The sequence below is a fragment of the Thermobia domestica genome, chromosome 1 (assembly GCF_964235325.1).
Source record: "Thermobia domestica chromosome 1, izTheDome1.hap1.1, whole genome shotgun sequence".
NCBI lineage: Eukaryota > Metazoa > Arthropoda > Insecta > Zygentoma > Lepismatidae > Thermobia > Thermobia domestica.
In genome coordinates this window covers 204,357,096-204,373,297 of record NC_137454.1, presented here as the reverse complement: position 1 = coordinate 204,373,297, position 16,202 = coordinate 204,357,096, and the positions used below count along the sequence as shown (strand labels likewise).

General features: G+C 34.1%; 1 protein-coding gene across 1 annotated transcript in view; it reads right to left on the bottom strand.

Moving 5' to 3' along the window:
- Positions 1-559: 559 nt before the first annotated feature.
- LOC145693109 (bis(5'-adenosyl)-triphosphatase enpp4-like) overlaps positions 560-16,202 on the bottom strand; it is a 48,847-nt gene continuing 33,204 nt past the window's right edge. The window contains exon 6 of the mRNA XM_081768819.1: positions 560-4,838. Coding sequence (XP_081624945.1) covers positions 4,745-4,838 — 94 coding nt within the window. The 3' untranslated portion in view covers positions 560-4,744. The remainder of the gene's footprint in view (positions 4,839-16,202) is intronic.

Sequence of the window (16,202 nt, the reverse complement as noted above, 5' to 3'; positions counted from 1 at the left end):
AATCCATATCGACTTTAGCTGCCATCTGGAAAGAATCGATGCAACTACTTGATAGATTATTAGATTTACTCTATGGCTCTTTATTTGCGACGTTGCCACTTAGTGCAATTCCTATCTCCAGACAAGGACTCGAAAGCTATACAAATATATATATTTTTTGCTTTATCATTAGTTGTAGGATAATGCTCTGTGGTCCGTGGGCGCCAATTTTAGAACACCGATATATGAATGCATATTTTAATCGCTGGATTGGTACCTTTCCATGTGTTGAATGATTCGATTCTTTAGAGAATCGAAAGTTTCTGGTTTATTTATAAACAAAGTACTAAAAAGATTAGCCATCCTAAAATAAAGTTATGAGGTACAACTTTCTTAGCATAGACTAATGATCAACCTACGTTTCAACGTAATTAATGACTTGGCTATTGAAATTTTTGGCAAGAAAATCTCTCAGCTTTGATCTGTATTGTTTCAAGGTTTATATTTCACTACATATATCTAAACGAAGTACCAACTTATAAATCAGGACATTCATTTTTTTAAATAATAGTTGTAGTTCTTAGAATTTCGAACAAAACTGTTTATTTCAGTTGATAAATTCTATAAATTCAACATGTTTCAATACATAATATGCATAGCTTTAACATGAAAATATTTTCTTATTTACCTTTTCATATACTATTATTTTAATTTTAAATTACAATTACTACATTCAGATCAGCAGCCTTACAATGACTAAATATTCTATTCGATTAATCATATCTTGTGAAGAGGTACCGCTAGATTTTACAAAGATCCGTTATATATATATATATATATATATATATATATATATATATATATATATATATATATATATATATATATAAGTTTCAACAATATCACAGACAATAAGTACACCATTTACACATACACAATATCAAAGAAAATTTCCACAGACTCTGTATAGCAAAGTGAAGAATACAAAATGGCACATTCGCAATATTTATCACTTACAAGTAATGTGATGTATGAAACATTTTTAAAAATATTTCAGTAAAATATGCTAAAAAAGAATAATATAAAATGTGCTACTTCTAATCTAACTTTTTATTAAGGATTACTGTGATGCTCCGGTAAAGAATAATCAACAGATTGAACACGTCATGCACCAGAAACTTTGATTAAAAAAAAAAAAAAAAAAAAAAAAAAAAAACCTTATATTTTTATTTAAAACGAACCCAAAAATGCTCGTTCTCTGTGTCCCTTGAATGGATAGTCATTATCTTACTTGTGCTTTAAATTACAATCTTTATCTCTGCTAACATCAAAATATTGACAATCTACCCTAACAGGTTTCGTGGTTGCAGATAAGGAATCGAAGCAGATGTGTTAAACACAGGATGGAGACAACAAAATTATCTTTTAATTATAATATAACTCATATCAACACACAATCAAGTAATGTAATACTTCTGAATAGTTTAATTACCTAGAGTCAGAAACATGAAGAGACAAATAACACGCGAAATAGCAGTAATAAGAAACAATCGACGCAATATTACAAGAATATCTTACTGTATTTCTTTGAAAGTACTAAATCAATAACTACATTTTAATAGTGGCAATTTTCTTTTAAAAATAAGACCTTCCTCAGCAAGTCATATAATTATCTTTTCAGAAAGGCATATAATTAAATAATGTAACAAATTCTGAGGTTAATTCTTTCACAACACTTAATATTAAATACATGGCTTTCAGTATTCAATTTACGAAACTCAGAAGTTATCTTTGTTCACACAATATTACTACAGTACATTATGTTCGTCAGTAATTTCCAAGATTATAATAGTTTAAAGTTATGTGTATTTCCTTGTAGATGTTCTTCAAACGCCATGCATTAAAGCACAGTAACTAATAGTTAGCAGAAAAAGAAAGCAATAGTATGACCCTAAATGTGTGAGGCATTTTCAATATAATATTCACAAAATAACACAATACACATGGAAATTGCTGATTCACATGGAAATTACAGTAATCCGTCACCGTTACTTTTCCACTCTTTGTGTAATATTAACAGTTAGATATTCAATATATATGCATAACGTAAGTGTAATCGAAATAACATTTAAAGCAATTATTTTTCTACTCAATGTCTCTTAAGTGTTCTGCACATATACCCTTCATATTGAATTGGTACAAATATTTAATAGATTTGTATTCTATAAAGCAAAAAGACCTATAGATCAAATTTCATACCTTTACGTCAACAATTAAAAAATAATTGTAATAATAGTAAAATTTCACATTTCTCGCACACTTTTTGCGACATTGTCTATTTCAAAGGAATAAAAGCATAATAATGGTATCCTACAACTATCCACAAGAAATGTATTTTCCAATGATGAAAAAAATTTATCCAAATCGGTTGAATGAGTACTTTCTGAGATTAACAAAGCTTCATACAATATAATATGAGATATATATTTTACCATCAAAATTGAATAGTACACATATAACTGAAACTGAGAGATCAAATACATTGAATCAAGTTAATTCTCGTGTCAGCACGTTTATAACTACATAATAATAATAATAATAATAATAATAATAATAATAATAATAATAATAATAATAATAATAATAATAATAATAATAATACCAGCTAGGAAAATGGCCCACAGCACTATTTTAAGATAAATATAAAGTTCAGTGCAGCAACAAACAATTAACTGCACATGAAACGACTACAAAAATTAATTCTAATCTACGAACTAGCTTTTTTTTATCATATATCATTTCACCAAAAAAATATTTTCTCTTTGGTAAGACTATAAAAAATGCTTTGTTACAAATACAATATTTAAACCTTAACTATAAATTAATCTATTTATTGCCTTAAACACTGTCTCTAGCGGGAATGTGCGCATTTTTATCATGACAACACTTTTACTTTATAAGAGAGAGTTAAATGAATTATCTTTCATAGTACTTTCTTTCTCAATTTTTAGTACCATTATTTACAAATTATCACATGCACCATAATTTACTATAGTATACATGAATAAAATATGTAATTTTTACACAGGTACACTTTCACCAGTCTCCTTTTCATAAGCTATTCTGTTCCATACTAGATATGGAGATAATAACTTTTAATTTTTTAAGTAATCTCTTTAATTTCAGTGAAACATGAACCTGAGATACACAGTACCAGAAAATATACGTAAAACAGTCACGAAATTTAAAACTTCTACAGAACATCCTTTATACACACGTGTTAAATTGTCACGTACCTCTAAAAGGAAATGAAATCTTTGAGTTTAACATCCCACGATTATGCCCATTAGGCTAAGGGAGACGATGATTAAGGCAAATGAATAATGATGGAAGAATCGGTGGAATGAGATGTGAGAGGAAACGGGGAGTACCCAGAGAAAACCCATCAACACGATGCTTTCCACCACACTTACTTGGCCAGGGATTGAACCAGGGACCCCACGCACTAGAGGTAAGCGCTCTACCACTGAGCCATGGTGCCCCTTAACACATCTTTCAATTTAGTAAAATGTACACTCATGTCCAAAATTATTGTCGCATGTCTATAAATATGTTGTTGTGGGAATATAATTTGATAACGAATTCGTCCGCTATTTCTTATAATGTTAGTATGTGTATAATCGGCAAAGACATGTATGTGGCAAATTTCATGTCAAAAGAGCAGTAAATAAGAACAATAAAACTTACTCATTCACTTAGTAACATTTTGTTTTATTAATTCTAATTTTCGTATTTATAATTTTTTCCTATGAAATTTACCACAAATGTACATTTCCCGCTTATACACATAGTATCAGTATTGAAAGTACCCTGCAAAATCATTATCAAATTATATTTTTACAAGAAGACAGTTATAGATATGCGACAATCACTTTGGACATGAGTGTACCAAATAATGTTCAAAAACTATTAAAAACAAATAAATATTCCGAACACAGAAAAAAAACATAAAATTTAAATAAATATTAAGACTCACAACTCTCACAATGTTTCTTTCAAATTTCTATACTCAATATATTAGCCTCGTTATACAGTACAGCCTTATCTATGAAAATAAATATGAAAAATGCCATAAGTAATTAATAAACTCAATATCTACCCTGTTAATATAAGAATCTACTACAATAGGAACATCTTTCTCTGGTGAATGACCTATATATAAATATGTATTGTGGTCCCTTACTTAAAAATCACTTTAACAGTCACGACAACCTAGTATAAATGATTAATATCTAAATAAATATTCTTTCCGTATATAAACATAAATAGAAAATAATATAACATTGAATAGCAAATGGTGAATAATTTCACCACTTTCTCATAACTAAGTATAAGATTTTATGGAACCTTCACTTCAAGACAAAACTTCGTCACTTTCGTTATTGAAACATTATCAAAACTGACATTTTCTAATACTACTATTAGTACATGTTTTTTCCGAGTATTTGTAATAAAAAAAAATAAATATAGGCGTATCAATAAATATACATGAAAAGTCGTTTCATTACCTAAATTAATGTTTATATGTTCACAAAAGTTTTCAATCTTTAGCTAAATAAGTTGTACTTCCACAAAAAACACAATTACTTAAATGATATAGTTAAGAATAATATATGCTTTTAAGCGCAGTAGAACATTGCGTTGCACCATTATTGATATCACTCTTATCTTGAAATAATATAATCACAACGGAATAAGAGGCCATCTACACATCTTCTGTACTGTATGGCACAAGCAAATGCTGTTCCTCTTCTTCTTCTTTAGCATTCTGACTTTCGTCACCTCTTCGTTTCAGTTTCCTGTATGGTTAAAAAAAAATAAAACATTATATATGGAAAGTTACATAACCTCGCTAGTTTTCATGCCAGAATTGATTATTTGGCCTTAAAGGTTTACTACTGACAATTATAGTAACTATGTATTGTTTGGTGCCACGATGGTTCAGAAGTAAATTATCTACTTCCAAATCGCAAGTTCACTGAAAATGCAAAGTACTGTTTACATGAGAAATTACCAAGTAATATGGGACGATCACGCAATGTTAGTCTGAATTTCAAAGAAATTTTAGTGCATTCTTTTGATTTCTTGACTGTTTCAATGGACATTTTATATTTTTTGACGCGGAAAAAAAAGTTTTAATATGAAGTGGAGAAAATCTATGATCAACGCAATGTCTGTCCATCACAAAACCCAATGATCTGGGATGGTATATGACTGGTTTGCCCCAGTAAGCCTTTTTGTGTGTGTGTGTGTGTGTGTGTGTGTGTGTGTGTGTTTGCTTGTTTGTATTATTACTGCCTTAGTTACTGTTTTCAGTGTGTTCCTGATGCTAGTGTGTGTACTGTAGATTTTACTAGGTTCCAGTATATCTCTATGAGCCAAAATTACGTACCTAATCTGTAACACGGAGCGCGTCTGGCGTATCTTTTAACAAATAAACAAGAGTACTTATTGATGCTGACCTTCACTCTCGAAATATTTCAGAAACCCATGGCTACCTAGTCGGACGTCGAAAAATTGAAGTAGGCATTTAATTAATTCACCTAATACAATAGCCATGGCTTTCTCTAGCAGAGCAGAAAGTACTGTGGAAGTTATTTCACAGTAAGCTCCGTATGATTTGCTGCCAAATCCAAACTACAAATAACACTGTTTTACAAGGATTGTATTTCTGAAATGAAATTTTGTACTATGAAAGGAATGTGACATGGAAGTTCAAATAAGACATCCGATTTGATCCGTCAGGGATAGTTTACGAGTAATTCAAGCATTCATGTACTACATATATTCATATACATGCCAAACACAGTATATGGTGACAAAAGGGAATTTGGAAAGTAAGACCTTGCAACATTGACAGCTTTCATTTTTCAGAGGTTGGCAAAACTTGCCCGATAATGTTTTGTTGTTGCAATGTGCTGTTGGGAGTAGTTTGTGAGTTAAACTGAGCGTGTGAATCTGGTATTTTATCGGGCGTTAGTACTACTTACTGTATGTAAACTGAATGCTGTGGATTCATTTTGTTTGTGTTTAAGTGAAGTAAAAAAATTGCCTCGCACTCGTGGTTGTAAATACGCAGCTAACAACTTCTGTTATGTTTGTGGCGAGCTTACCTTCGTGAGGAACAGGAAGAAAATCACACCCATCATCAAGAGAGCATATAAGCAGTACTTTGGCGTCGGAGCTGGTGATTTTGATAAGAAGTGGTCACCTAATATATGTTGTGCTACATGTTATTGTAAATTAATTAAGTGATGGCAAGGAAAAAAATGTTTCATTATTTGCTGTACCGATGGTTTGGAGGGAACCAAGGGACCATTTGACAGACTGTTATTTCTGCTTAACCAAAATTCAGGGATTCACGAACAGCAAATCAAAGAAACATATTGTTTATCCGGATCTGCCGTCAGCAAGACGACCTGTGGCACATTCTGAAGCTTTACCAGTTCCTTCAAGGCCCACAGATATAGAAGAGATGAGTGACAGTGAAGAAAGTAGCACTACAGAACTTACATCATTTCCGGAAAAAAGAAGGGATCCCCGTATCAAGGCAGGAGTACGCTCACGCCACGTGTATTAGAGCAGGATGATTTAAATGATTTAGTGCGAGACTTAGGACTCAGTAAACAGAAAGCAGAATTGTTAGGCTCCAGGTTACAGGAATATAACCTTCTCCACGAAACAACCAACATAATCTTCAGGAACAGAGAACGTGCTTTTGTGTCTTAGTTTGCCAGTGATAGTTCCGTGATATTCTGCAATGATGTTCATGGATTAATGACAGCCTTGCATATAACATACGAACCTGGTGAATGATGATTATTTTTGGATGCTTCGAAGAATAGCTTAAAAGATGTATTGCTGCATATCGAGATTAAACTGCCTTCAATCCCAGTTGCATATGCCACTTTTACCGAAGAGAGTTATGAAATTTTCAGAAAGATATTGACCTTAATTAAGTACAGTGAACATAAGTGGAAGTTGTGTTGTGACTTCAAGGTAATAGCATTATTATTAGGGATGCAACAAGGTTACACAACATGCTTTTTGTGTGAATGGGATAGTCGGGAAAGAACTTCCCACTATGTGAAAAAGGAGTGGCCTAAACGCAATTGGACAGTTGGTGAAAAGAATGTGCAACGGGACAGTCTTGTAGATCCTAGAAATGTTCTTGTTCTACCCCTACATATAAAACTTGGACTTATTAAACAGCTTGTGAAGGCAATGGATCCCAATGGCCAGCTTTTGCATACCTTGCTGACAAATTTCCCCGACTGTCAGCTGCAAAAATAAGAGAGAGCGTGTTTGTAGGTCCGCAGATACAAGAACTGCAGAAAGATAGAGGTTTTGAGGCATGTCACACAGAGAAAGAAAAGCGCGCATGGATGAGTTTTACGAAAGTAACCCAATACTTCCTTGGGAGAAGACGGGACCCTAAATACAAGGAGATGGATGAAATGCTTGCAGCTCATCAGGATTTAGGGTGCAAAATGTCCTTGAAGGTGCATATCATGGACTCATAACTGGATTACTTCCCCAGTAATTGCTATGACATTTCCGATGAACACGGAGAAAGATTTCATAAAGATATATCCACCACTGAAAAACGCTTTGAAGGGAAGTGAATGCCCACCATGCTGGCAGACTATTGCTGGTGTATCATTAGAAACAAGAGAGACACTCAGTACAAAATAAAAAAGTGAAACATTATGTACGGTCGACAGTTGTTTCACATACCTACAATTCTATGTAATATATAGTGTCAACAATGTATAGTAATGCTTTACAAACACAAACATTACGTGCTGATTACTCCAAAACTATCCTTGATGCAGGAAACCTAAAATCAGATTTGAATTCAGGAGTGAAAATCCTTTCAGAATCACTACGTTGTTACCCAGAAATAGAACTTTTTTTATTTTGTTGTATAACAGTGTAATTGTTGCTTCTGTATAATCCACACTGTTATTTTTGCAAAATAGAGGACAAATCAATATGATGAACCCGATTTCAGAACTTTATTCTGTGAAATCTAACAAACATATGTTATTGTGAGACATACGCTTCGAATGGTTAATTTTGAAGTTTAATTTTCACGCAGTGTTGCCACTTTCTACCGTTAAGTCAGCAGCGAGCATAAAATGAATTCCTTATATTGACGGCAACATCCCAGCCACAAAAGATTTGTCAGGAGATAGACTATAGGCTTAATGTATGCTATATTACGTAAGGTGCTCACATAGAACACTTGTGATATGTTTGAAGCAAGCTTTGACAGTTTACCTTTCTCAACACATGTCCCACAATAACATATGTTTTATTAGATTTCATAGAATAAATTTCTGAAATAGGGTCCATCATTTTGACTTGCTCTGTACATCATCAATTTATTTTTTTTACGATACAATTTGAAAAGATAATAGTTTATCTTCCTGGATTTGATATTCAGCCAACGAAATAAAAAATTAACTTCCAAGTTATACAGGAAACTAACATCATGTAACTTACATTACTACATGTAACTGAATCCATTTACAATAAAATAAGGATTAAAGTTAACTTATTGCTAAATTTCTTATTATGAGCATACAGACTGGTCTCATCCGAGGAAGACATTACGAATCAATTACAAATAAACATCAAATTAGATAACAAAAATAGATATGGAAGGCATACTCTGGATATATTACGAACACAAACATTTGATATTTATAGTTTCACACAAAAGTTGTAGTTACGTCTGACAAACAATAGATTTCTTTTCCGTTAAGGCCTAAACTGTCATTCAACGTGAATTACATTACTACGATAACCATGTGATATTTACATCAGCTCAAGCCGTAATGTTGTGACAGAGACATTATTTTCACGCCAATTATAAACCTCTAATAAATAATAAAAAAAATATTGGGTCAAGAAGACTGGAAATCTTCTGCAAATGCTAACTTGGATTTCAAGTACTACACCAGGTACTTATTTACCATACGTCTGAATAGCTTAGGAATACAACTAGTGAGAGAAATTGGTCTGTAATTGGTGATGAATATTTCTCTGGTTTAAGGATAGAAAGGACCAGAGCCGCACGACGCTTTATGGAAATTTTCTTCCGACCAGAGGTGACTAAATGTCTGCAGCAACGCAAGCTGAGCATCGCAAGTAACGTGGTACCACGACAGCCTATACGATCAAGCTCAGGCACCGTAACGAGCAACTCACGTAATGAAGCCTAAATTTAGAGGCATGAAAGGAACATTGTGATTCTCATTATTAGTGCTACAAAGTTGTTCGAGTGCCACGCACACCGATTACGAAAACAAGTAAGTTCCACGGAATAGACGTGCAAAGTCAGAGATAAAACAGCCCAAGATATGGTTAGATCCTAGGATTTTATGTACTAACAAAGCAAGTACACTAACAGCACTACATTGGTCATTAATGGAGCGGACCTGGCACCACGCAATATTCAAAGGACTTTTAATCTGAGGAACATATATATATATATATTCTTTTCAATTTTGGCGTTTCGAAGATTTTATAAGGTATCAAGCACGAGCACACACAACGAGAAACTGTTGGCATTGCCGGCAGTAGGATGCCCATTAAAATTGGTAAAAACACGGCAATAAGCCTAGATACCCATACGGATATCGGGGATCACCAAGCCACTAGGTAGCAAGGAACTTTACCTTCGCGATCTTGAATCATGGGCAGCGTCTAAAACAATCTCTTCAAATCGGTCTGCAGTAGGTACTACATTCGAGTCATCGGCCCGAACAACAGAAATCTTGCTCAATCAGCAAGCTTCGTATTGTAGTAGACAGAAAAAATAAACCATACGGAAACTCTCAGTATACAACAGCAGAGAACATTGCAACACGAATTTGATGGATTCTCCAGATAAGCGACACCTTTAGAAAAGCAATGAAGGTGGAGAGGTACAAGAATATGTAAATGATCAGTAAAAAAAATGACTTAGAATGCTGTCTTTACGACAGGCATCCTACTTGCAGAGGAATAAATTTAATGAAATCACCGTTCACAACTTTGTAACCTCTCACCTCTTACCTTATTATATTAAAGAACAGGAGAATGAGAAGGTTGGAGGAAACGGGAAGATTCCACGAAAATCATGAACAACACGATGTCCACTACAAACTCACATAGACTGGGATTGAGCCAAGAATTTTTCACATCAGAAGTGTAGGCTCGATCACTGAGTCGCTGTGCCTCATAACTAACCTTATGCTTAGGTTGTAGAAATATAATTAAAACACACAAGACCGTTTCAGGTTTTTGCTAACGAATTTGGTGCTATTATCAGCGTAAGAAATAGTGCGAAGCCCCCAGCGGTTTTGCTCAATCTGCAAGTCCCACCAATTGGCTATCGCCTTGCAACTCAGTTTCTACTTAAAGTGATTGCGTTGAAGCACAGCTTGATCAAGTCTTTCATTCCTCTTGACACTCTCGCCAAAAATCATCGAGTATGCTCCGCTGTCAGAAGGCCAACGGTAGTTTCAACAACAGGAATTGCAAAATCAGGGATGGAGGAGGGGATTTCAAAAATATCTGTGAAAAAAATTGCATTAATTTCCATTGCACGTCCAATCCGATTTATGCACGTCACTATTGACATCCTCATGTGAGGAAGGTGGTGAATGTTGTGGTGAATGACACCGCGAGATGACTCCAAAATGTTTGTCTGGTATGCTGTAGCTTTTTTTGTCTACTTCGCGTTGCGTAAGTTTTCCATTACAGCAATAATCTCTAACAACCATCCGGGTGGAAAACTTTCCGTACATCTACGTACCTAGTCACAACGACGTTTGGAATTACGTAAACGATAGAAAATGACTCTCTTTTTATCACATTTCTACAAATACATTCATGCTTAGTCCACAGTTATTATCCACCTCCCCTTCAAGATAGAATTCGTACAGCTTTGCTCTGTACGTCTTCCTTTCTATATGTGAGGAACGAAACGTATGAAATCAAGCTTTGCGTTTCTCTACCAGATGTAAATCTTGGGTAATTATGCGATTTACGGTCGCAGTGGAACGTTGCACTGCCCTTGATATTGCTTTATGGGACGGTTCGTTCTCACGTTGTACCAAGAAACGCACTTTTTGTACTTCATCGGGGATATGCTCGGGTCTCTGATATCTATGATCCAATACTGGAAGGCCACCTACAGCAGGGGTACCTGCTTTGTTGCGATTCAACACAGAGTTGATTTTTTTAACACACTGAAACCTTTTATCATACACTATTTACTTATTTGGCTACAACTACAAAATAACCACTTTCAGAAAGAGAATAAAGGTTGTAATTTTTGGAGCCATATGACCACTCACACATATTAACAGTCGTTCTCCTTGTAAATAAACACATAACAATTTCAAACGTTTCAAGCATGTTCACGCGTGCTCCTACCAAGGGATCAAATTCGTTACCATAAGCCTGACACTACCTTCTGCATTATAAGATCATATTTTCTCAGAGTCAACTTACTCAAATATTCAAACGAAGTGTGAGTAAACATAAGTGTATTGACAAAACAATCATTTTTGTCAGTTACACCTATTTGTAACTGTATTAATCTTATCCCTTTCATTAGAAACAATTTGTTTCTATGAGGGCTGCTCGAAAAGTTTATGCAAACTACTATTTACAGTGGTGCTAGTGTTCCAATATTATGAAAGTCAGAAGAATAGACGTTCCCAAGTTCGAATTATTATTGATGGTTTAAGCCTGTTGGTTTATTTTTCACAGCAGTTTGAAAAACTACCTCAAAACCAGTTCGGAATGCGTCAACAGATGCATCAGGCGACACTAATCCACTACAATATTATTTACCATGTGTGGGAACAAAAACAAGTCATTAAATGTTAAATCAGGTGAGAATACACAAGGAGTCATTAATTTGACATTTTTACAGCAAAAATAATAATAATGATAAGTTTGGTGTGATGAGTAAGAACTGATGTGATGGTAAATAAAGATGCGACAATTTAGATTATTATACTCAATTCATTGATGATATCTGACCAACAAATTGTTGTCTATCACTCAACAGTTACAGTCCTTCGATCTTCTCAAGTTATGGTTGTCACATGTATGGTATAACCGAAGAAATAAGCAACCATTTGCTTGGCAGCACTTCTCGAACAAATAACTTTTGTTGGTTTCGGTTCACTTTGAAACACCCAACCCATAGATTGCTGTACACCAGGGCCGGATCTACGAAATATTGCGCCCGGAGCAAAGACGTTTTGCTGGCGTCCCCTTACTCCCATGTTTAAATACCCTATGTTAGGGTTTGGAACAAATCTTAGGTTAAAATATATATTTTAAAAAGTTTAAATCATTTGTCATCTTTCTAACTTTTACTGAAATTTGTGTCCACACATGAGCTTGAAACCAATTGAGAAGCATATGCAAAAGTTACAAAATGAGAAGTATTAAAAGTACACTCTAGAAGACATTTTCTCGTTTAATCAAAACACAATCCGATACATTATGCAATATTTACTTTTTATTTATATTAAATATTTATGATATTTATTGAAACTTAATTCTGAAACCAGTTCTTTTGTTGAAGCTCATGTATTTCGAAATAAAGTACTCTGTTATACTGAAAACAAAATTCTCAATATTTTCCTCGTGAGAAATCCACAAAGACAGTTGTAGAAGATGCAACTTTGTTATATACATCTATTGGGACCTATTGTGAAATGTCCAACAGATTTTAACGCAAAGTAATGTTAGTGCTGTAAAAGAAAAAAAAAAAAAAAGAAAAATACAAAACAAGCTATTTAGAAACATTTTTCTATAAATATAGACTCTTGACAGCCTGTAGCTTCTTCTTCTGTTGGCTTGTTCGTGGACTTACTTTATGATTCTTCCTGTGTGTATATATTGGCTTTTCAGTTGTATGTTTGACTTCAGTCTACGTACGGGCCTTCCATCTGTGTGTAGACAATTCTTCTAGTAATATATGCTTAAATTTAAGGTAGATAACTACACACTTTTCACATCCATTCATATATAGTAATAAATATAGAGAATAAGTATTTATTTATAGTACCAATAATTAATAACGATATTCTATATAATTGCCTTCTCGTTCTGTAACATGCGCTTACAAAAATACTTTTCCGGCTTTCTTTTTTGCCAAGTCCTCAATAATATTTTGATAAAATTGATTGAGCGTTCTTGTTCTCTATAGCTAATGCTGCCAAATCTGAGAGCCTTTTCTGTCCGCCATTATCTGCATCGAAATCGAAGGAAAGGAGATATCACTGCCGTTGCTCCATTATGTCATGAACATAATGGCATAGGTTCCAATTTCGCCACCCTTTGTTCTGCATGGCGAAATTGCAAGCACTTCCAAAGACTACACAAATGGGTTGACAATATGACTCCAATGTACAACACAGAGCGTTACACATATCATTGTAGGCATAAAATATTCGTCTTCACAATGCAGTACTTCGCCGCACCCACAAGATTATTTGTGTGGGTGCTGGAGCCTCGGAGCGCACACGTAGTCGGCGCGCATGCACATAATTCTATAGCATTCAAATCGTCTTGGTATTTCAAAGTGAATCCGAGCACAATTTTTCAAGTCCTTCGAAGACATTTCCCACAATGAGCTTCCTCTGAGGAAGCTGAAGTCCTTGGTTACTTCTTTGAACCTGTTCTACTAAAGAGTTCTTCCCGTAAGAGGTGAAAAATTCTGAAGAAAAATTGTCTAAGGCAATCCTCTTCAGTAAAACGTCTCGCTTCATCCTCTCCTGACATTCTCTTCTCCTTCCAGATACGCTTTTCTCTGAACTGATCTTCCACATCTATCAACTTAACAATATCCTGGGCTTCCGACAGCCATCTGTCGAATCCCTGATTTTGAGATTGTGTTCAAAAGACCTGATAACATACCAAGAAACCGTTGCAAAATCAAACCCTTATTCTCTATTTCTTTGTGCACTCGATTTATTTCATGCAAAACTGAGTCCCAAAATATTAAATTAATTAGAAATATCATATTTTTGATTGATTCGATTAAGTAGAAATATCATATCTTTGATTGATTCGATTAAGTTTTTCACAACTGATTTGACATCTGAGTTAGAGGAAGTACTTATAATTTTATCAAATGCTGCGAGAACATTTTCCAGTTCAGATTTCAGTGTTGTCACTGCTTCCGACTTTGCACTCCATCTTGTGTCCGAAGTACTTTTGAGAGTGATTTTCACATTTTTTAAAGATATCGTGCCTTATTGTCGATGAAATAAAAAATGTACACTTTTTGAACGATGAATATACTTTTTTTTTAACGATTAATGAAGATTCAAAGGGTGCCCTATGCATGGCACAAATAGCACAAGGTGTTTCACGATTGGATCCTTGCCTCAACTCCACATTTTCAAGCTATATTTGACCATTGCCGTAAGATTGTCCTCTACATTCTGCTAAATTGAGACGATTTTTCTCTATCCTTTGTAAACTATTTTCCGCCAAATCTTCGCCAGTTTTTCCATGCACTTCAATGAAATCAATGATACTTTCTTTTATTTCATACTTCTCTCCTCTCCTTTCATATCGTAGAACCTGACTCATTTTTTCAGTGTGAGATACATAAACAGATTTCACCTTTTCTTGTAAGGTAGGATTGTGCATTGAGGGACGAAGAATGAAGTTAAGAAAGTTCCCATTCTCTAAGTCAAAACAGTCAGAGCAACGTAGTTCTGTGTTCCCTTCCTTACTACTACGGAAGGATAAGCAACATGCTGATAAAAACAACACCGCATCAATAATTTTCTATAAAACCTCCTCCTACTTCTCTTTTCCTGTTCGAATGCCTTCCACTCCTTTATCTAAATTGAGGGAGTTCAGTAGACACTTCCATTGCACAACAAACTTCTTATGAGAAATTGAATTTTCATGATTTGGTGTTCTTTCAGATACTTTCTTCCAATCTTTAAACTCAGAACTTACTAATTTTGATATGGCACTAGAAGACGAAGATGTAATTTGTTTAGGATCAGAAAATAATTTACAGGGAAAGCAAAGGAGATTTTCATTTTTCGAATACACCACTTGGTTTTCTTCCCTTTTGGAAGAACTTTGTATCGAATGTGGTGAATTGGTCGCTTTCCTTCTCTGGTTGTACAAGAAAAGTCTATGTTGTCTGGATTCAATTACGAAACCATGAAATTTTCTACAAAATAGCAGCTTTCTTTGTCTGATATTTCACTTGTCCAAGTACGAGGATAGTTAAAGCACGTATCAATCTTTTATCTTGGACTTGTCATAATTTCTTGTTCTGGTATTTGACTATGTGCAGCAAGTGGGAAAACAGTGTGCTCCTCTGGTGCAGAAGAGCCGTCACTATCATTGCTAGAAAGCAATTCGGGAAAACTGTCTTCGTTTTTTGCAATACTTTGAACTGCTGATCAATGTCATTTTCGAATTTTTCCATATTTTTGAAAGATAAATCATCGCAAGCTGTGAGAATCATTCTTTTTGTCTAACTACTTCATTGTCATTTCATATATTTTCTTTTCTTCCTGTCTTAGTTCCTTTTTGTTCCATTTTCGTTGCCAGAGAATTTCTTTTTTTCCAGACACTGAAGCTATTTCGTCAACGTTTCTTTAACTTACAACATTAAAACAATACGCTCTTTAAATCGAAGAGATATCCCAGTTTTATAACGAACAGCTTTACAAACAGAATCGTTCATATCAAACCTAGAAATATTGTACTCTGACTATGGGGTAATTTTATTTCATATTTCTTTTCCATTGTCAGATAACTGACAAATTATCAAGAATTATAAACTATTTTACCCAAAGTAATTGCAGTCTTACCTCAGTAGCCTCCAATCTTCAGAAAATACCTGGAGGTAAATGTTATGTTTCGACTGATTTTCTATAATTTTCATATTCCTTTCTTAATTGTGAAATAGTATAGTTTAAAACGTTTATATATTAAAATATTTAACACATTTAGCTACCTTTATTATCTTCATTAAATAAAAATAGAATTGATTCCATTTGACAAAATTTAATTGTTACGCGTAAAAATGTAATACCAACCAATTAAAAAAGGAAGAAAACGTCTTTTCGACAATTTTCGTAAGACCAATTGATTTATTTTTCGCCTGA